General features: G+C 36.3%; 1 protein-coding gene across 4 annotated transcripts in view; it reads left to right on the top strand.

Moving 5' to 3' along the window:
• Nucleotides 1–18,539, top strand: part of TERT (telomerase reverse transcriptase) — a 53,277-nt gene extending 34,738 nt beyond the window's left edge. For all 4 annotated transcript variants that reach the window (XM_074207449.1, XM_074207447.1, XM_074207448.1 and 1 more), the window contains 5 exons: nucleotides 5,485–5,611; nucleotides 7,325–7,386; nucleotides 12,631–12,755; nucleotides 14,981–15,118; nucleotides 17,875–18,539. In XM_074207449.1, the coding sequence (XP_074063550.1) occupies nucleotides 5,485–5,611; nucleotides 7,325–7,386; nucleotides 12,631–12,755; nucleotides 14,981–15,118; nucleotides 17,875–17,978 (556 nt within the window). In that variant the 3' untranslated portion in view covers nucleotides 17,979–18,539. The remainder of the gene's footprint in view (nucleotides 1–5,484; nucleotides 5,612–7,324; nucleotides 7,387–12,630; nucleotides 12,756–14,980; nucleotides 15,119–17,874) is intronic.
• Nucleotides 18,540–22,946: the final 4,407 nt, after the last annotated feature.

Genomic DNA, 22,946 nt, shown 5'->3' with positions numbered 1-22,946 from the left:
AGAAAGTCACATCTTGTTTCTGTTTCTCACCTGCTTTCAAATCCAACCTTTTGTATTTCAGCTTTCCTCATATTCAACTATAAGTTTAGTAATCCTTTTCCTTATTTTTAGGCTATTGTGGAAATTAATTAAATATTTGGTTAATTCTTTACACTCATTCCTTTTCCCAAAAGATGCTATAGTTACTGAGTGTTGTTTTTTTAAATCTATTTTATTATCAAGAAATTCTTCTAAATATTGATCACCTTTTTTATTTTTTGTATCTGAAAGCCTGGTTTTAGTTATTGGACTATTTTACATATATTGGAATGTTTATGCCCATTATTGTCCTCCAAAGTCAAATTTTAAAAGCTTCCAGAATTCTTATAGCTGTTACTGATTAAGATTCTAGACATTTTCACTGAGTGACTCTCAAGTCTAGAATTCCTCACTACTCATTTCTGCCTCCTGGCTGTAAGCCCCAATTAAAATATTAATTTCTATGAGAATCCTTTTCTAATCCCTGTAACACTTGAACCTTCCTTCTATTGATTATCTCCAATTTCTCCTTTAGATATCTTGTTTCTACATAGATTGCAAAATGCAAAAGACCTGGCAACATCTGTAAGATTTATATAAAATACAATTATAAACTGCTTTTTATAGCAGTAATAAGAGACTTAAATAATATTAGAGGTACTCACTTTTCATGGTTGATCCTAATATAATTAAAAATAACTTAATTTATAGATTGAGGGCAATGCATTCAGATTATTGAGAGAATATCTTATGAAACTAGACAAAATAATGATTCATTTATTTTTTTCACATTTTATATTTCATTTTATTTTTCCCCACTTCCATGCAAAAACCATGTTTCAACATTGACTTTTAAAACCTTGAATTCCAAATTCTCTCCCTTCTACTCGAATCCCTTTCATTGAGAAAACAAGTTATTGATTAAAATTGTGTTGTCTTGAAAAACATTACACAATAGTCATATTGTAAAAGTAATCATAACTGCGTTCTAAAAAAAGCCTCAAAATAAATTTAAAAAAATACATACTTCACTCTGTATTCATTTGCCATCATCTCTTATCTTTGGAATGAATAGCATTTTTTATCACAAGTCCTTCAGAGTTTTCTTGGGTCACAGTACTGCTGAGTAAAGAAAGCTAAGTCATTCACAGCTGATCAACCTTCAACATTGCTATTTGTATTTAGTACATTTCCCATTTCATCTACTAATGCAAGTTTTTTACTGAGAGCATTCTGTTCTATTTCATTTTAATCACAAAGCACAATTTCTTCAACCGATGGGCATCTCCTCAATTTATAGTTCTTTGCCACCAGAAAAGAGCTGCTATAAATATCCTTATCCTCATAAGATCTTTTCCTTCCAATTTTTTCATCTCTTCTGGAATATAGGTCTGGTAGTGGTATTGCTAGGTCAAAGGGTAGGAATGGTTTTTATAGCCTTTTGGGCATAATTACTAATTCCTCTCCAGAATTGTTGAATCCTTTCACAGCTTCTCCAGCAGTGATTAATGTCTCATTTTTCCTACATCCCCTCCAACATGTCTTTTTCTCCTTCTGTCCTTTTAGTCAATATGAATACCTTAGAATTGTTCCAATTTGCATTTCTCTTGTCAATAGTGAGTTAGGACATTTTTAAAAATTGATTTAAATAGCAATCAGATGATAATCTCATCTGAAAATTGTTCATTCCTTTTGATCGTTTATCAATTGGGAATGGCTCTTATTTTTTTTATAAATTTGATTCAGTTTTCTCCATTTTTGAGAAGTCTTTATTAGAGAAACTTGTTTCAATATTTTTCCCGCCATTGCTATTGCTATCTGTATTTCCCTCCATCCAATTCTCTCTATTCTCCCTCGTTTTTCATCCATTCTCTCCAAAGTGTTTTTCATCTGATTGCCCTCTCTTCTACCACATCTTCCTATCCCCTTTTCTTCCATCCCTTTCCTCTCCTACTTTCCTTTAGGGTAAGATAGATTTCTATACCTAATTAAGTGTGTTATTCCCTCTCTGAGCCAGTTCTGATGAGAGAGTAAGGCTCACTCACTTCCCTTCACCTTTCCCCTCTTCCTCTGTACTGCAAAAGCTTTTTCTTGTCTCTTTTATGTGAAATAACTTATCCTCCCCTTTTCCTTTTCTCCCAGTACATTCTTCTCTCACAAAAGTAACTCCATCTTTTTAATATATTATCTCTTCAAATTCAGTTCCCACCTATGCCTTATCTATTTATGCTCCTTCTAACTGTTTTAATAAATGAGTAGTTCATTTGAGTCATCAGTATCCTCTGTCCATCCAGGAATATAAGCAGTTCAACACCATTAACTCCCTTTTCCTTTTCTCCCAGTACATTCTTCTCTCACAAAAGTAACTCCATCTTTTTAATATATTATCTCTTCAAATTCAGTTCCCACCTATGCCTTGTCTATTTATGCTCCTTCTAACTTTTAATAAATGAGAAGTTCATTTGAGTCATCAGTATCCTCTGTCCATCCAGGAATATAAGCAGTTCAACATCATTAACTCCCTTATGATTTCCATTTCCTGTTTACCTTTCACTTGAGTCTTATATTTGAAGATCAGATTTTCTGTTCAGCTCTGGTCATTTCATCAGGAAAGTTTAAAAGTCCTCTATTTCAATTGAATGTCTATGTTTTCTCCTGAAAGAGCATGTTCAGTTCTGCTAGGTCGTTTATTCTTAATTGTAATCCAGGCTCTTTTGCATTCCAGAATGTCATATTCCAAGCCCTACAATTTCTTAATATTGAAGCTGTTAAATCTTGTTTTATCTTGACTGTAGCTCCATGATATTTGAATTGCTTCTTTCTGGCTGCTTGCAGTATTTTTCTCCTTGACTTAAGAGTTCTGAAATTTGACTAATTCCTGGCAGTTTACTGGTTAATTCTTACAATTTCTGTTATACCTTCTGCTTCTAGAATCAGGCCAGTTTTCCGTGATAATTTCTTGAAAGATAATTTAAGCTCTTTTTGTGCTCATGGTTTTCAGGTAGTCCAGTAATTTTTAAACTATCTTTCCTGGATTTGTTGTCCAGGTAAGGTTTTTTCAATTGAGTTATTTCATATTTTCTTCAGTTTTTCATTCTTTTGGGGTTTTTTTCATTGTTTCTTGATTTCTCAGCTCTGCTTTTCTCCATTCCACATTTTAAGGAATTATTTTCTTTATTGAGCTGTTATATCTCCTTTTCATTTGGTCAATTCTGGTTTTTAAAGTATTCTCACTTTTTTTTTTAACCTCTTTTTCCATTTGACCCAATCTGCTTTTTAAGATAGTATAATTTGGTATCTCCTTTACCAAGTTGCTGATTCAGTTTTCATGATTTTTCCCACATCTCTCTCATTTGTTTTCCAAATTTTTCCTCTAACTGCCTTACTTGATTTTCAAACTCCTTTTTAAACTCTTCTGGCTTCCTGTTCCCCAGTCTGGGGCTGCTCTTCTCCTCTGGAGTGGTTTGAGGGAGATCTCAGTTGAGTCCCTGCCTTTACTCTACCTTTTTGGCTCTGCCTTCTCTCATGATTTGTTGAGAAGGATGAATCTCCAGGGAAATAAAAAGGGAAAAAAAGACTGATGGAATTAAATTAGCCACTCATATTTCAGCTTGAAGCTTTGTGCAACTCTTGCATACAATTGACTTTGTTACGCCCATTTTACAGACATGAGGTTAAATGACTTGTCCAGGTTCATATAACTGATAAGTATCTGAGTCAAGATTTAAATGTAGGTCTTACTGCACTATGTATTACTATTTTTCTAACAAGTTATAAAGCATTAATTGTTAAAATCATTTTATGTTAGTCAAAACCCAGAAATATTGATATATTGAATATGCTATTTATGCCAGAAATAGAAATAATATTGTACCCTTTATTTGACAAACTACAGAACGTAAATTATGTTAAATAAACTTAATTATAAGGTATATGGTTATAAAAGCTCATATCACAAAACAATTAGAAGACAATAGGCTAAGATACCTCTCTAACTACAGCTATGAGAGAATTCTTAGGATAAAAGAATTCTTAAAAGATAAAAAGGTAGTTTTAATTACATAAAATTAAAATGCTTTTGTATAAATAAAGCCGTTGAGAATAGAATTAGAGTAAGAGCAGAGTGTATCGTATTTCACCATAAGGGAATTAACAAAAATGTGTAACACAAAGACCTGTTCCCTAATTTTTCTTTTTTTAACTTTTAAATTCAAAATTCTTAAAATTTATTTGTCAACTTTTCAAATATGAAATTGTGAAAAAGTCAAGATTTGCTGTAGGCCATGAAAGATTACATTAGGCATGGACATCAAATTAGATGCAAAGCTTTGCTTGTGAAATAATGAAGAGACTCCTTTGGCTGTAGTACCTTTGAGGGAGTGTTGGAAGTAAGATCTTCTGAGTATCCTGGGCTAAGGAGGTTTTTATCCTGTAAGCATAGACTTTGGTGTAGAGAAATGAGTTATTATTTGACTTGATCAAAATTTTAGGAAGATTAATTTCACATGAACTGAAGGATAGAATTTATAGGCAAAGATTCAAATTAGGAGAGTTCTTGAAATTGTATCGGCATAAGTGCTTAAATGAGGATTACTAATGAGAGCAAAAAAATGTATTGAACAGATAACAAACATAGAGTCAAGAAGACTGAGACTTATTTAGATATAGGAGGTGAAGGAGAAAGTATATTCAAAAATATATCCAAGATTATAAGCCTGGATTGCTAGGAAAGTGCCAGTAAAAGAAATTGGGAGATGATCCACTTTGGGAGGGGGATGAGTTTGGTTTTTGATGCATTGTTTGACAAGATAAGGAGGTCTAGGTAGACAGGGTCATTGGAAATCAAGTTGTAGAGTTGGGTAGTCAGGAATGAAAATGTCTCTTCTCTTTGGGAAACCCCTAGAACAATGTCAAGAGAAGGCAGCAGCACCAAATAAAAATTGTTTTCTCCCTCAGTCAGTCATTGAAATACATATTGAGTGTCTACCACACAGTAAGCATTGTGACAAGACAAATGGAAGAGTCCCATGGGCCTTAGGGTATAGCACCAAAGTGGATAGTAAGCTGCCTTTCTTTCATGTCATTTCCACAGAGGAAAATCCTATCTGTTCTGATGTTGGCCCAATTGACCAAGCCAAAAGACTTTGTTGAAAAGAATTTTCTTGTTGGGTCTTCAGTAGGTGTGGCTGAGACTCCTGTGGGAGCAGTCTCCAGGCTGCACCTCCACTGTGTTTGCTTCTCAGGTTGACTGGGGAGCTGCCATTCCCCATGCTCTCAGTCCAGGGTCCGGGGCTGCCTCCATCAGTGTCTGGGCAGAAGGGAGGTTGCATTTGCCCTTCCCTCACATTCTCCAGGTCTCTGTTGACTCCATCTACTGAAGAATCGCTTCCTTGAATAACAGCTATTGGGGCAGGCAGGAGGAGAGCAGCTGAACGACTAACCTGGGTCTTCTCTTTTCTCTCCTAGCTACTCCCATACTTCCATGAGAACCAGCCTTTCCTTTGACAACAATGTCCAAGCTGGGGAGAACATGCGGAACAAGCTGCTCTCGGTGCTCAGGATGAAGTGTAATGGCTTATTTCTGGATTTGAAGGTGAGCTCTTTCATTTCCAGATGATGACTTCCCCCCGATGCCTGCTGTCTTTCTTAGAATCAAAGCTTTGTCAGAACTGTTACAACCTGTGTTTTGAGCTTTGGCTGATTCAGTGCTTGTGGTTGTTTATAGCAAGTAAAGTATACATTTAAAGCCCGAAATGTGAATTCTGTTGTTGTTTGGTAGTTTCAGTCATGTTGGACTCTTCTTTTGAATCTTTTTGGGATTTTCTTGGCAGAGATATTGCAGTGTTTTGCCATTTCCTTTTCCAACTCATTTTCCAGATGAGGAAATGGAGGCACACTGGGCAAAGTGCCTTGCTGAGGTTTACACCGCTAGTGAATGTCAGAGGCCACCCTTGAACTCAGGTCTTCCTGATTCCAGGCCTCTTATGTGAATTCTAGCATTGCATGATTTAAGACTTCCTTTGTTAGTAGGGAAGTAATAATCCCTATTCTTTTTCACTGCTGTAAAGGGATATCTAGAAATGGTTGCAAAAACCTTTAAATCAGAAGAGTACTCTATCCAGTTGAGTAGCCAGTTCTTAATGTGGGTTTAGTTTAAACCCATGGTTGATTAGCAAATCTCATGGTAGACATTGACTTTATCTCTATCCCTGGTCTTCATCATTTGCAGCCATTACAGCCATATTTTCTCTACTGATTCTGCTTACAAGAAGCAAAATGGACTTATTTCCTTCCCATTCTCAAGGGGGTGGTATCAAGAAAAAAGCCAAATAATAGGTAGAAAAAGATTATAGGTCTTGAACCAGAAGTGACCTTTAAGATCAGCTTGTCCAGTGATGTCAGACTCAGAAACTATCCCTGTTAGCTACTATGACTTCCAAAACTGCAAATTAGCAATATCTATGTTGTGTTGTATTTTTATGTATTTTAATTTAACACTTTCCAGATAGATTTTAATCTGATAGGTTGCCTGGACAACCAGGAGACAAATTTGATACCTCTTTCTAGTTCAGTTCCTTCCTGTTATCAGTGAGGAGCTGAGGAAAGAGAGAATAGGTGATCCTTCCCACCAAAAATATCAGTCTACTTATGAATTGAATTCAGTTGGTAGAGTTTTATTAACTCCATTCTTTCTTCCCTTCTGATGGTTTAAGCTTCCTTTAAAACTTCAGCCCTTTAGGTATTCTTTATCCATTAGTAATCTTTCTTCATTCTTTTACCTCAGTTTCTCACTCCCTTCTTCCCTTCAACCCCCTGCTTCCTTTCCTCCTTCTCACCCTTCTTTTTTCTTTCCTCCTTCCTTCCTTCCTTCCCTCCCTCCCTCTTGCCCGAAACAATCTTATGGAAATGAATAATTAGGTAACCAAAAACTGGCTTTACTTGGAGGAATGAATGAATTAATTAAAAAACATTATGATTAAGCACTAGGTAGCTGCTAAATACTTTGGGAAGCTTAGGGAATACAAGCAAATTCAAGATTGTCCCTGTTGTCAAGTACTCTGCACTTTAGTTGGGAGGAGACCACATAGAGGAAGAGGATTCAGTTCCATGGCAGATGCAAATCCCCAGGAGTCCTAAGGGGTCATCAAAGGGTGGATAGCAAGGTTCACAGGTCCCAGCATGGTTGTTGGAACCTTTGAATTTTCCTTCACCAAAGATTTCCTTTTATCCCATTTCTTGATAATTGACGATAAAGAATGAATTTCTATAAATCTTATCCCTTTTTGTTCTGCTTCTTCTTGTCCAGGTGAACAGTCTTCAAACTGTCTACATAAATGTTTACAAGATATTTTTGCTGCAGGCCTACAGGTATGTCCACATGACCCATAATGAATTCCATTTCTGTTTTACCCCACAAGAGGGAGGCATACACCATCAGAACTGGGCTTTCAACAGCTGTTTTTACAGGGTTGCTTCTTACTAATTTGTGAACTATTCTGAAAAAGCAACAGTTGTGCTTTTTTTTTATATTTCCTTGAAATATATTTTTTATATTTCCTTGAAATATAAGTAAGAATCTCTTCTATTGGTTCTTGATGGGTTGTCTATTTTGTCAGTGCCTGTTTTCCCATCAGGCTCTTTACTGCATACTTCTACCTACTGTATTCCTGCAATTTTTTGCCCTTGGCATAGATCTTTACTTGTAGTTAGGCTCATGGTACTTGGAGCTAGACATGAAGGCTTTAAATTGTAAGTTGTAGGAGAGGAAACTAGGAAGGCAGCCTTCTTGTGTTGGAAAAAGGATTGAATTTAGGGCTGGAAGACATGGGTTTCATTCCCTGCTCTGTTCTTTTATTTATTTTCATTATATATGTGTTTGTTTTCCAATTATATACAAAGGTGGTTTCTACCAATCAATTTTTTTCAAGGTTTTGAGTTTTACAATTTTTCTCCATCCTTCCCTTCCCCCAACAGAAGGCAAATCTGATATAGGTTTTACATTTGCACCCATGAGACACATAGATTGAAATTGAACATGACGTGAGAGAGGAGTCAGATGCAAAGAGAAGAAAGAAGGCATTAGAGATAGCAAAATTACATAATATGTTTCTCTATCAGTAATGATTTAGAGCAGTTTTTCATATGACTATGGATAGCTTTGATTTCCTCATCTGAGAATTGCTTTAACTATTTGTCAGTTGGGGAATGACTTGTTCTTTTATAAATTTGACTCTGTTCTCCATACATTTTAGAAATGAGTCCTTTGTCAGAAACACTAGTTGTAAAAATTGTTTCCCAGTTTACTACATCCTTTTTGATCTCTGTTACAGTGGTTTTATTTGTATAAAAACTTTAATGTAATCAGAATTATCCAGTTTTTTTTATAAGGTTCTCTATCTCTTCCTTGTTCATAAATTGTTCCCCCTTCCAAAGATCTGACAGGTAAACTATTCCTTGTTCTCCCAGTTTGTTTATAATATTGTCTTTTATGTCTAAATCCTGCACCCATTTCGATCTTATCTTGGTATAGAGTATGAGCTGTTGGTCTAGATCCTAATTTCTGCCATACTGTCTTCCAGTTTTCCCACCTAATCTGTTCTTTACTATTGCAGGACCATGGACAAATCAGTATATTTCTTTTTCCATGTTTCAAAAGTTTGCAAAGTTTTCCTTATGTTCTCATTTAGTGTACAATAGTTCTGGGAGTCAGTTCCTATTTATTAAATGCATGCTATTTCCCAAGGATGGTACTGAACATTGGGAATGCAAAGAAAGGCAAATTGAAAACAATCACTACCCTCAAGGAGCTTACATTCTAAGAGAGTGGGTGTAATCATGCTTATGAATTATTTTGTAAATCTTAAAAGCTGATATCAGCTCAGTAGGTAGATAGATGAAAGAAAGAAAGAAGGAAAGAGAAATTCTACTTGATATGGAAAAGATTTAACTAAGCTCATCATTTTCTGACATCTCCCTACTTCTGGATGTTCAGCTGTGTTCAACTCTTCATGATCTTGTGGGCTGTAGATATCCTCCATTATCTTCCAAGACTTTCCAAGCTCATGTTCATTGTTTCCACAGCACTATCTATCTATCTTATCCTCTGCTGTTCCCTTTTCCTTTTGCCTTCAATCTTTACCAACATCAAGGTCTTTTCCAGTCAATTCTATTGTCTCATTATGTGCCCAAAGTATTTAAGCATCAACTTCGCTATTTTACCTTCTAATAAATGACCCGAATTTCTTCAAGTATTGACTGATTTGATCCCCCTGCTATCCAGCGTACTTTCAAAATATGAAATATGAAAGCATTGATTCTTTGTCAAGCAGTACTCCTTATAATACAGCTTCCACAGCCATTCATTACTGGAGAAACCATAGCTTTGACTGTATAAACCTTTGTTGGCAAATGTGATGCCTCTGATTTTTAGTATCCAGTCCATCACTTTTCCTTCCAAGGAACAAGTATCTTTTAATTTCATGGCTGTAATTGCCAACTGCAGTGATATTTGAGCCCAAGAATATAAAATCTGACACTGCTTCATTTTTTCTTTTCTATTTGCCAGGAAGTAATGGGACTAGGAGCCAAGATCAATCACCTTTTATACTTTGCTCTTTCACCTTCATCAGGAGGCTTTTTACTTTTATTTCTGTTGTTTTCTTCTATTTCTTTGCTTTGCCCAATTAAGAAAACTTTATCTCACCTTGCTGTTCTGGAATTCTTCATTCAATTGGATTTATCTTTCCTCTTTTCCTTTTCCTTTCCTTTATTCCTCAGCTATTTGTAAAAACCTCATCAGTTATTTTGCATTCTTGCTCTTTTACTTTTGAAATGCTTCTTGCTGCTGCTTCCTGTAAAATATTGTCAGCCTCTGTCCGTAGTTCTCTAGGTGTGTATCTACTAGATATAATTCCTTAAATCTATTTATTTATCATTTATACTTCAAATCACATAAGGTATGTGATTTAGGTAATACCTATATGGTTTTCTTTACTTTCTTCAATCTAAGACTGAATTTTGCAGTAAATAAACATATAATCAACAGTCAGCTTCAGATCTTGTTTTAACTGACTGTATAGAGATGATTATAAAATATCTGATTTCTCTTTTAACCACCTGGTGATAACCATATCTTTAGGTGCCTTTTGGATTGTTGAAAAAGTGTTTCTTATGACCCACAAGTTATATTGATAAAATTCTTTTTGTTTCTGCCCTCCTTCACTTTGTGTGCTTCAAGACCAATTTACCTATTATTCCAATTTTCTTTTGATTTCCTGCTTTAGCATTGCAATTCCCTTTGATGAATCTGACAACATTTTTGGTGTTATTTCTAAAAGATATAAGTCTTCACAGGACTAAGTAATTTTGGTTTCTTTGGCACCAGGGGTTAGAGCATAGAGAGTACTTTGTAAATAATAAAGTACTATTCAGCTGTTAACTAATCCAATGTGTATTTAAACTAGCTAGGGAATGAAAGAAAGAAGAGTTATGGTTTTGTTTTATTAAAGAGGCTAGGAAATGGAAGAGTTCTAGCACATCCAGAGGAGGAGAAGAAAGAAGAAGAGCTAAGTTCTCCAATAAAATGTGCCCATTTGTTAATTCCTTAGCATTTAAAAAAAAAGCCTGGGGAGAAAATAATCCATCTTGAATGGTGTTTTGGGTACAGTTTTACCTGGAAGTTAAGGGAATAAGAAAATTCAAATAAACTGAGAAGTTTTATCTGAGTACTTTTTTATTTATTATTTTTTTCTCCAGTTACATGTAAAAAGATTTTTTACAAAGTAAAATTAAAATCAAATTTTTTGCATCATTCAACATGCCTGGACTTTCTGGGTCTTATAAGCCCTCAGCAATCTAAAATTCTTTTATTAACTGAGTCCTATTCATTTGATTTTGAATTAATATAAACTCACTGAAATAATATAGCTATTTCTATGGTATATTCTCTGTCAAATTATTTTGTAGTGATAATTTTAATACATAGTACATGTGCACATTTTGAGACACACCTGGCAGATCTAAATACAGTATATTGTTTGAGAATGTGACATTATTTTTACCGAAAAATGGATTAAATGAATTTATTATATTTTTAGTTTAGGGCTCTATCAGCCATTTAGATATGAATCTTATCAGAGAGCCACCAACTTTTCATCTTCACTTTTACCTTCAAATTTCCTAAACAATCCCAATTCTCTGTTGACTGTTACCTGAAAGAGAAGGGCAGTAGATAGACTGTAGTAAGTCCTTTGAATTAGAAGGTAAAAGAGAATTCATTCTTTCTAATAGTAACAACATGGATTGACTGGTGGGGGGCAAGTAAGAGTTAGTATTAGATGTCCTCTGAAGGACTCTTCAATGTTTATCCTCTGAATTTATGATTTGAAGATCTTTCCATAGTGAAACAGCATTTTGCTCTCCTTGTAAGGCCAAGAAACATCATTCATTAACCCGATCATTTCTCTAACTCAGCCTTTGGACCACTAGACCGGACATTGACCCGCACATTTTCCTAGCCCAGATTTATCCCAAGTTAAGGGAAGTTTAATTGCAGAAAACTAACTTCTTGATGACTTTATAGCTGAACAAGTGAAGCATGCCCTGTGAAAGTATTTTGATCATTGGTTAATGTTTCCTCTTAGAGTGAGGACAAAGAGGAGAGGCAGGAAAAGAGAAGCTAGCCAAAAGCAGTAATCTATTTATAATCTTATCACTTAGTATATAATAGAAGTCTTTTTTTAGGCATTAGCTTCACAAAGAAACTGGCTATCTCCCTCTCCTCCCCTTCCCCCTCCTCCTGCCCCTGCCACACACTTTGCCTTAAAAACTGTCTTAGTTATCTACTTTTCAGTGAGTTAGAAAAACCATCAGTTCCCTCTAGGTCAGGAAGTACAATGACAAAAACTAGTAAGTTAGGTTGGTTTTTTACTATTGAATTTTTTACCCTAGGGAGAATAATAATTGGTACTTTCAGAATGTTTTTGGAGTCAAAATCAGCCTACCTGAAATGACCCAAATGAAGTGTGTTTGTGTGTGTGTGTGTGTGTGTGAATGCCTTCATATGCATATGCGTGCATGTGTCTGTTCCAAGTGGATTGAACATGTGACTGTCTCCATGTCTAAGTACAGCCCAAGAACAGGTCTTAGGATCCTTGGCTCACCATACTCTTAATCCTCTTCCATATTAAACCCTTTATCATTGTTATTCTTCTACTATTGGCTCTTCTTTTCCCTTTTCTCTTTGGAGTGGTTTTGAGAGGGAGATGAGGTGCATGGGTAGGTGGGAAATGGGAAGAGAATGAGCCTTGGGTAGACTGCTTTTGCCTGCAGCCACTGTGTTGTGGAGGGGGAGCCAGAGGGGTGTTCCCCCCAGGAGTCTTGCCTCCAGCTGGCCAGAGAATGCGCAACTCAGGGGAACACTCTGAACTTCTGTGTTTTGAGATATTTATTACCTCTTGATACTAGAACAGTCAGAACACAAACCCAGAACTAGCAGTTGCTATGAGCAGATGAGGGACATTTCTGTTTGTGGTTTGTGTGTGCTTTAGCATGGGGGTTAGATCTACAAGGGACTTTCGATTTTTATAATGCTAATCAACTCTCTCTTATTAGGTTTCATGCATGTGTTCTCAAACTGCCATTTAATCAGCAAGTCAGAAAAAACCCTGGTTTTTTCCTCTCAATCGTTTCGGACATTATATCATGCTGCTATTCCATTCTGAAAGCCAAGAATCCAGGTGGGTTCAGACAAAGTTGGACCTTATTTGGCTTGGGCTATGATTATAGACTTCTGTGATGAATTGGTTTTCTTAGTAGTTCCTTTAAATGTGCAAGTGTTTGATAAAGGCTTGACTGTTGGGGAGAAGAAAGAACAAGGTAGTAAACTTTCCAATTTCATTTTTTTTGATACAGAGATTCCAAAAGGTAACTGTCACTTTATTGAATTAATAATACTTTAGGCTTCCAGAACAAATACTGGAATATTAATTCAATGTCTAGTGTGACATTTAGGATTTAGAATATCTAGAGATCGACTATCAAATCCAAAATAGCTTCCTTTCATAATGAACAGTAATAGCCCATGAACAAACTAATAACTGAACAGTTTTCTGTCTTTATTTAAATTATAAGCTGATTATAGTGTACCATGTTTTATTTTTTTCCCTGACATATATTTTTCAAGAAGTACATTTCCTAAAAATTGCTGGCAGCTAGCAAAGTGGACAGAGTTGGACTTAGAATTAGGAAGACCTGAATTCAAAACTGATCTCATACTTGCTGACATTGTGACCCTAAGCAAGTCACTTAACCTCTGCCTCAGTTTCCTTACCTGCAAAATGAGAATAATAATAGGATCTACCTCCAAATTTGTTGTGAAGATACAGTACATTAATACTAGCTATTACTATTTAATGGGAGTGCCTTGTAGAAGAGGTGTGATATAAATGAAAAAAATGGATAATAATAATAATGCAGATGTTACAATTTCTTGGAAGAGGGTGACTTCATCCCAGAACAAGGAAGTAGACATATGGAACATTGTACAATAATAATAAAAATAGTACTGGACTGAACGTCAGAAGACCCAAATTTCAGCTCCACTTTGCCAGTGACACATTAGCAATCATTTTACACTTCTAGGCCTATTTCTTCATCAGTAAAATGTTAGTTTGATTTCATAGGTCCCTTCTAATTCTAAAATCCTGTGGTTCTTTTATTATCATTGCCTTCTATTTTGCAAAGTGAATGGATGTTTACTGCTAAGCAGTTGATTGATATTCATGATGTTCCAGGAACATTTAAAGTACTAATATAAACACTTAGGATGATCCTGATGGACAGTTTTGCAATTGTCAAGTGACAGGGGAGGCAGCTTCCTGAGATCATGTATGGCTTGCATAGTTATTCTTTATAGCTTTATCAAGATGTGATGTGATGTCCTGAGCTTTCCATTGCTCATCATACTAGCATGGGGAGTATCTTGCAATAAATCTAAATAGGATTGCTAAGAAGAGGTACTCTACCCCCCAAACTTGACTTTTCTCCTTAGCCCCTCCTTTTAATAAGGAGTCAAGATTATATGACCTTCCTTGATTAGGGAGGTTTCCTCCCATTTTTTTGATTCTTGTATTTTTTGCTGACAAGGTAATTGTTGTTTCCTTCAATTTGTAGTATCCCTTTTGAGTAACATATATGAGAATCTCTGACCAGAGCTGTTCTTTCTAAATGTTATGTTATGTAAAGAACTTAAAAGATTAAATAAGTTTATAATTTGATGATCTTAGTCCATAAAGGAGTTTTGTGGGGCTTTTTGGTTTTGTGAAAAGTCACTTGGAATGTCAGAGACCCCATTCAGAAATGTATTTAAGCAAATTCCTAAGAGAAATACTGTAATATTTTTCTGCAATGAGATCTTCCTTAGCACCAACCTGCCCTATACTTGTCAGAGATGCAGACAAGCAGGGCAATGTTGGCCTGACCACTGAAAATTTTTTGTATAGTTCTAAAAACTGTAGGTCAGAAGGTCACATACATTTTCTCATCCAAATATTTCACATATATTTTTCTCATCCAGATATTTCAGCATAAATTTTTTTTCCTTAGCTGAACATTTGTTTTAAGGGAGGGCTTTTACTAGGGAATGGAGAATTGAAGAGGAGAAAAATGAAACAAATAAGGACAAGAAAACCATCAACAAAATATTTTAAAATATATAGAAGAGTGCAATGTGAAATTTAGAAGGGACATAAGAAAATAAGACAAAATTGCTGCTACCATCTTAGATTTAGTATTTTTAGTAAAAAAAAAAATGTTAGCTATGAATATTTATTACTTGTGCTTACTTTTATTAGTAAATTCTCTCCCTCTCTATATAGAAAGAGAGATGTGTACCTATAAGAGTTACTAGGAATATAGTGAAATTAGCTTGTGCAGTCTTGACCTCCAATGTTTGTGTCTTCAGGAGTTAATCTGGGTGCCAGAGGAGCCTCAGGACCATTTCCTTTGGAAGCCGCACAATGGCTCTGCTATCATGCTTTCTTGATGAAGTTGGTGAATCACAGAATGATCTACAAATGCGTTCTGGGAACACTCAAAATGAGTAAGCAAATGAGTGCATTTAAAATTTTTGCCATGTTTTAAAACCTAAAGTTGTATAGGCTAATGTTTGCCAAACTTTTTGTGTTTATTAAATAGTGTGATAAAGAAAGGAAAAGATTAGAGGCCATGGGATTAAGAGTGTTGTTCAAATGAAGACAAGACTTCAACTTCAATGTGTGTAGCACTGTTTCTGTTGTTCAGTCTTTTTCAATTGTGTCTGATTCTCAGTGACCCCATTCAGGGTTTTCTTGGAGGACATACTGAAGTGGTTTCCTTTTTTTTTTTTAAGGTTTTTAGGTTTTTAGGTTTTTGCAAGGCAAATGGGGTTAAGTGGCTTGCCCAGGGCCACACAGCTAGGTAATTATTAAGTGTCTGAGGCCAGATTTGAACTCAGTTACTCCTGACTCCAGGGCCGGTGCTGTATGCACTGCACCCATTTTCTTCTCCAGATTATCTTGTAGATGAGGAAACTGAGGTAAATGGGGGAAGTGACTTGCCCAGGGTCAAATGAGACCACATTTGGACTCAGATCTTCTTGACTCTAGGACCAGCACTCTATTTTCTCTGCCATCTAGTTGCTTATTTAGCTTTTGTTGTGGTCTAGCTAGTTTCTAAGGCTTCCTTAGCTATAGATTGAACCCTTAGTCCTGGTCATCTCTCAGTACCTATACTTGCTCATAAGGAAGCCTGGGTTAGAGAATATAGTTAACTATCACAAAAGCCCTACTAATAGGAAGAAAGGCACATGGTACTTATTAGAAGTATGCTTGTGGCTTACAGAAAAGAGAGCTGAGCTTAAGAGTCCAGAAATCAGATTCTTACTCTTATTAGTAGTCACACAACTTTGGTTAAGTCATTTCATTTTTCTGTGTCCCTGTAAGGGAAGTCTTTTGATGGGACCCTGATGAGGACTTAGATTCCTCTCATACTTAAACAAGGAACAGGCATTGTGTGTGATGGGGATATACTAGAAACTTTACCAGTAAATACAAGTGTAAAGCAAGGCTATCCCTTCTCCTCATATTATTGTTTGATATAGTTCTTGAGGACACTTAAATGCCACTATGGAGAGGTTACTGGGCCTGGAGTCAGGAAGATTCATCTTCCTGAGTTCACATCTAACCTCAGAACCTTATTAAAGCATGTGACCCTGGGCAAATCTCATAACCCTGTTTGCCTCAGTTTCCTCATCTGTACAATGGGTTAGATAAGGAAATGGTAAACCACTTCAGCATCTCCGCCAAGAAAATCCCAAATGGGGTCAAAAAAGTGTCAGGCATGACTGAAAAATGACTTAACCATAGAAAAATGACTTAACCATAGTCCTAGAAATGCTAACAATACCAGTTAGAATAGAACAAGATTCAGGGCTTCATTATAGGAAAATAGGTGACAAAACTACTTTCTGATGACATGTTGATTTACTGCAAATATCCTAGGTAATTATTAATGATACTTATTGAGACAGTTAATAACTTCAGTAAAGTTACAGACTACAAAATAAACTTGCAGAAATCTATAGCATAATAAAACAAAATCCATTTAGCAAAGCACATTCAGTATTTGTTGGGACTGATACAAATATTCCATAAAGAAATAGAAAACAATTAAATTATAATACTACCAAAGTTAAGTTACAGATTTAGTATAACTACCAGGTCATACCATTAAAAATTAGAAGTGAAGATCATAATGACTTAAACAATGTAAATGCAAGGAATGCCAACCACATTTGAAATTCAGTGTTAGTGGAACTAAAGACCCGGCTTGTCCCCAAATAAGAGCTAGGAGAAGGGATCTCTCCCTCCCCCTCTGCAGAGGTTGCGGTTCATTCAATGTTAGTCCTCTGAAGTCATGAGTAGTCACATTAATTAGAATTATGAAGTTAAGATTTGTTTTCACATTAATGTGGCCATCATGTAAATTGTTCTGGTTCTGACTGCTTCACTAGATCAGATAATTCAAATTTTCCCAAGTGTCTCTGAGTTCATATTTATTATTTCCTATGCCTGAATAGTATTTCATTTTATTAATTCATAGTTTCTTCAGTCATCTCTCAGTTGTTGGGCATTCCCATCCAATACTTTGCTAACAACAAAATTTCTGCTCTCAGTCTTTTCTGGGTACAGGATTTTCCCTGGTGCCTGTAATGATGTTGCTGGGTAAAGGAATAGGTTTAGGTCTGAGATACTTATATCCAGCTTTAGATCCTATGAATTATGAAATATTTTTGGCACAGTCTAGGTAGCCCTCAAGTTTATTAATCCTCTCCTACATTTAAAGTTCCTGGCCTGGACTTGTACCCTCTGATTTCTTAGATCCATAGAATATCCTTTTCTTGCTTGACTCAAAATACTCCACATATCAACCTCTCTTTCTTCTCCCATTCTCAACTTGAGGTTTATTCATCTGAGCATTCTAGAAAGGGTCATTTTTGTAATCCCCAGCTCTCTTATATCTCATTAGGATGTATCTTGTTTCATTGCCATGCTTCTGGATCACACTTTCTAGTGTATTCATTTGTTAGCTGCTCAGAATGGGGAAGAGAAAAGGGGGACTTTGTAAGATATATTATATAAAGTTTTTCCATCACCCAGAAAAAAAATTTCCACCAAATACTTTTCTAAACTCCAAAGTTCACAAGACATTCTTCTCCTCCACCCCCCAACAATTTCAGGATTGAGTGTTTGTTGCAAGACAGAAGATAAGAAAAATTGTTTGATTTGTAAAGACTCATCTAATATTATTTCTTTACAGGCAAACTGCAGTTATTCCGGAAGATCCCAAGGGCTACAATGCAAATGCTGAAATATGCACTGGATCCATCCCTCTCTCAGGATTTCAAACTGATATTAGATTAGACAATTGAGTCATTCATTTCTCTGGTGTTGATTTGAGATGAATAATACTACTATATTAGAGTGCCTCTGTTCCCTGCCTCAGTCTCTAATTAAAACTAAACCTTTTTTCATTAACAGTTTATCTCACAGTAAGAAAAGGCCCATGTTTCCTTGCTTTTGCCTTTAGCTGACTCTACAGGGTCTATACCATGGACTGATTTTCTTCTAGTTAATATGGTGCTTTTGCCAGTTCTAACATATCCTTTACTTAGCTACTAATGGTACCTCATTCCATTTGGGAATATTCCCAGCTGTTGTATTGACTTGAAAATACAAAATGTTACAACTTGAAAAGACCTTAGGGTTCTTCATACACTCCCCCACCTCTATATCTTACAGGTGAGGAAACTGAACATTTTCTTTATCTTCTCCATATTTAAATTAGAATTGTGTCCATTGAAATGGAGTGTTAGAATGTAAGCTCCTTGAGAGTAGGAATTATTTTGTTGATATCTTGATATCTCTGTACTTAGAGTAGTTGTTATCTAGAAGGTACTTAATAAATACTTGTTGATTGATTAATCATAGAGTCATAGATTTAGAGAGACATCCATGGCCTTCTATAGCAGTGAAAACCATGGCATAACTTCAACAGATGTGTGGTCAATCTAAGGACTGGGTCAGACTTGTCTCCATTGCAACCATACATATACTTTACCCTCTGCAGCCAATCCACTTCTCCAACCCATCTTGCTGCCATTTAAACTTTCAATTTTTCCCCTTCTTCACCAAGCTTTAGCCTCTCAGGGCTGTAATAACTGGGAGCAGACCCCAATATGAGCACCTGCAAAGGAAAATTTGGAAAATTTCTCCCCCTCCAGCCTCCTCACTCTCTGACCCCACCCCCTACCCCAGATCACCATGCTCTTCAGAGGGCAGGAAGTAAAAGTCCTCCCCTCCCCTTTTTTTGTGCTTAGCCTCAACTGAGCAGCCTCACTATGACATGCATCACAGGTCTTAAAATTTATTTTTTTGACCTATATATGCACCACACACATTACCCATTTCTGTCGAGTACTATAATCCTTCTGGCCACTTTACAACCTCCATCATTAGGTCCTCACTCTCACCTCTTCCATACATTACAGTATTTATAGTACCTGCTATGAGTCAGGAATCAGGTTATATTATTATTCCCATTTTAAAGATAGGGAAACTGAGTCAAATGGGGTTTAAGGGACTTGCCCAAGATGGGCAGTTAGTGTCTTGCACTCAGGTCTCCCTAATGGCAACTACAGCTCCTTATCCACTTCACTTAACAAAGAATTTCCAAACTTCTGTTGTTTCTACGTCCACACCCAGATGTTTCACATCTATCCTTGTTATTTCCACCAACATGGCCACATTCCCATCCAGGGCCATCTCCTGGCATCCTGATTCATATCTGGCCATTGGACCCAGACAGCTCTGGAGGAGAAAGTGAGGCTGTTGACTTAGCACAGCACCCCCCCCCCCCCGCCCCCAAATCCAATTCATGTGCTTGTCATGGCATCGCCTTCCTGATGTCATGGTCTTTCAGAACAAAGAAGAAGCATCACTTCTTACTGCTGGGACACCACAAAGTTCTTTTAATGAAACCCCTCTTTCAAACAAAGCTCCATTTTTTTTAATGCAGTGTATGTTGGTGAGTACTAGACTACCACAGTCTCCAAACATCTGAAGCTTAAAATCTCTCAGAAGATATTGGAGCAGCCCATTCTGGAAATGAATAGGCACAACACAGCAAAACCAAATAAATGTGCAGGAGAATCCAAATTGAGAATGGCAAGAAGAATATGTGTGAGTGAACAAGATGAGCCATTACATTGAAAGATTCGATAGCCTCTGGTACTTCTCACAACTTCAAAAAATTATGAACTCCATAGTCTGAGTAGTCCCCAGTGCTGAATTCATGGAAGAATGTGGAGAAGAGAATTTATATCATCAGAGAGAATGCCCAGATGCAAAGATCTCAGATCTATTGGAATGCTTCCCCTTTGTCTTATACTTACTGCCTTTGTAAAATTCTTTTTCTCCTTTCTTCATTTATCCTTTCTCTCATATCTTCTGGATCTTAAGGATTTTGGCATCTAGTTTTCTTTTTGTTCAGTGTATAATAATTCCCCTAAACTATACTAAATTCCGAGGACAGAGACTATGCCAATTGCAGAAGTTCTCAAAATTTACTGTTCATGTATAATCTATATCAAAATGCTTCCTGTCTCAGGGAGGAGGGAATAAAGGAGGGAGAGAGAGAAAATTTGGAGCTCAAATTTTCATTATTTTTGTAAATATATAGAGAAATAATTTTCAATATTAGTTTTTGTAAAGTTTTCTCTCACCTTCTTCCCTCTCCCCACCCTAGGATAGTATGTAATTTGATATAGGTTATAAAATGGATGTTTGTGTTACTTATTTCCATATTGGTCACACTGTGAAAAATCAAAACAAAAAGGGAAAACCAGGAGAAGGGAAAAGCAAAAAGGTGAAGATAGTATATTGTGATCTGCATTCAGATTCCTTAATTCTTTCTCTGCATGTGGATGACATTTTTCATTGCAGATCTTTTACAATTGCCTTTGAACACTTATTTCTGAGAAGAACTAAGTCCAATCATAGTTGATCTTGTGCAATTTTAAGGTGTCCAATGGGCTCAAATTTAAAAATGAAAGTTTAAAAATTGTCTACGTGTAATTGTGGGAAAATATCTTAAAAGAAAAAAATTGTTGTTTAGTCATTTTCCTTGTCTTCTATAGTCATTTTCCTTGTCTTCTATATCCAATTCTTCATGACCACATTTGGGGTTTTCTTGGCAAGGATACTGGAGTGGTTTGCCATTTTTCTTCTCCAACCCATTTGACAGATGAGGAAACGGAGGGAAATAGGGTTAATTGACTTGTTCAGGGTCACTCAGCTAGTGTCTGAGACCTCTAAGTGATTTTGACTAGCAATCAGATTTGAACTCAGAAAGAGGTTTGCTGACTCCGGGTCCAGCACTCTTAGCTATTGTTTGCCCCCTAGTTTATTTATTATTTTTATTATTATTATTCAGGTCTATATTCCAAAGAGATCTTTAAAAAGGGTAAGGAATTCATAAATACAAAAATATTTTTATAGCAGCTTTTTTGGGAGTGGAAAAGAATTAGAGATTGAGTCGATACCCATCAATTGGGGAATGACTGAACAAATTGTGGTTTATGAATGTGATGGAATTAATATTATTGTTCTGTAAGAAATCATGAGCAACTGGACTTCAGAAAAATCTGAAAAGGTTTGCATGAACTGATGCTGAGTGAAGTGAGCAGAACTTGGAGAACATTGTACACCTTTACAGCTTTGATGATCTTAGTAGTACAATGATCAAAGACAGTTCTAAAAGACTTGTGTTGGAAAATGCCATCCACTTTCAGAGAAAGAACTATGGAGTGTGAAGCAGACCAAAATATACTATTTTGACTTTTTAAATTTTAGTTTACCTTTTTTTCTTTCTCTTGTTTTTCCCTTCTGATTCTTTTTTTCACAACATGACTAAAATGAAAATATGTTCAATGTGACTATGTATAACCTATATTAAATAGCTTGCTGTCATGGGGAGGGAGGAGGAAAAGGATGGAGCTAGAAAAATGTAGAACTCTGGGGCCAGCTACGTGATGTAGTGAATAGAGCACCAGCCCTAGAGTCAGGAGGACCAGAATTCAAATTTGACCTCAGGTACTTTATATTTACTAGCTGTGTGACCCTGGGCAAGTCACTTAACCCCATTGCTTCACAACCCCCCCCCCCAAAAAATCCAAAAGGTGGAACTCAAAATCTTACAGAAAATGAATGTTGAAAACTATTAGGAAAAATAAAATTTAAATTTAAAAATAAATTAACAAAAAAACCCAAACCCAACAACCCCCAAACAAAAGTAAATATTCACTGCCTCAAATAACAAAAGAGCTTCTGTAAGGAGGAAATTCTGGATACATCACCAAGTGAAAAATTATTCTCCATTGATCAATAAGTGTTTATTAAGCAACAGGCATTTGCTGGGTCCTAAGGATATATGCACAAATAAGATAGTCCCTGATCTTAGGGGGCTTATATTCTGTAAGGAAAGAACAATCTTGGAACCAGGAGTTTCCCAATAATTCCAATAAATTTTTAAAATTTTTTTAGTTTAGTTTTTTTTTTGCAAGTCAAATGGGGTTAAGTGGCTTGCCCAAGGCCACACAGCTAGATAGTTATTATTAAGTGTCTGAGACTGAATTTGAACTCTTCACTGTGCCACCTTAGCCACCCCTCCAATAAAATTTTAAGAGGAATTTATCAAAAGGGAATCTGGACATTCCTAATATCCTTACTGAATAAGTTCAAGGTAATGGGGTGGGGTGGAGGAACAATAACAGCTGTGAGGAAGAGGAAAGGCCTCAGGAGGAGGTGGCATTTGATCTGGCCCCATGACCTTGTCCTAGGGATCCTATGAGGCCAAGTTATGGAGGACTTGCATCCAGTCATTGGAGAAAGCCTCCACAAAGGCAAGGGAATGAGGGATGAAATGACTAAGGAATCATAAGACCAGTTTGACTGGACGATGGAGTGCATAAAATAAAGGAATAATGTGCAATTATAGGTAAATTGGGGCTTTAAATATCAGGTAGGAGTTAATATTTGACCTAGGAAGCAATAGGAGCTGCTGGGATTTATGGAGTGGGGTGGGGGAACATAATGATCGGTCCTATACTTTATGAATATGCCTAACATTTGTGGAAGAAGTATTGGAGATGGAAAGAGACTTCAACCTTGGAGACTAATTAGGCTGTTGCAACATTACACCTGAAAGTGATGGATGTGTGGTTTGGAGAAAGGGGGACAGATGTGACGGGGACTATGAAGGGAAAATCTACCAGGATTGGATAAGAAGGGGAGGGAGAGAGTTGAGGATTACTCAAAGTTTAGGAACCTGGG

Source organism: Macrotis lagotis, chromosome X (assembly GCF_037893015.1).
Source record: "Macrotis lagotis isolate mMagLag1 chromosome X, bilby.v1.9.chrom.fasta, whole genome shotgun sequence".
NCBI classification, from domain to species: domain Eukaryota; kingdom Metazoa; phylum Chordata; class Mammalia; order Peramelemorphia; family Peramelidae; genus Macrotis; species Macrotis lagotis.
This window is presented reverse-complemented; position numbering and strand designations above follow the sequence as displayed.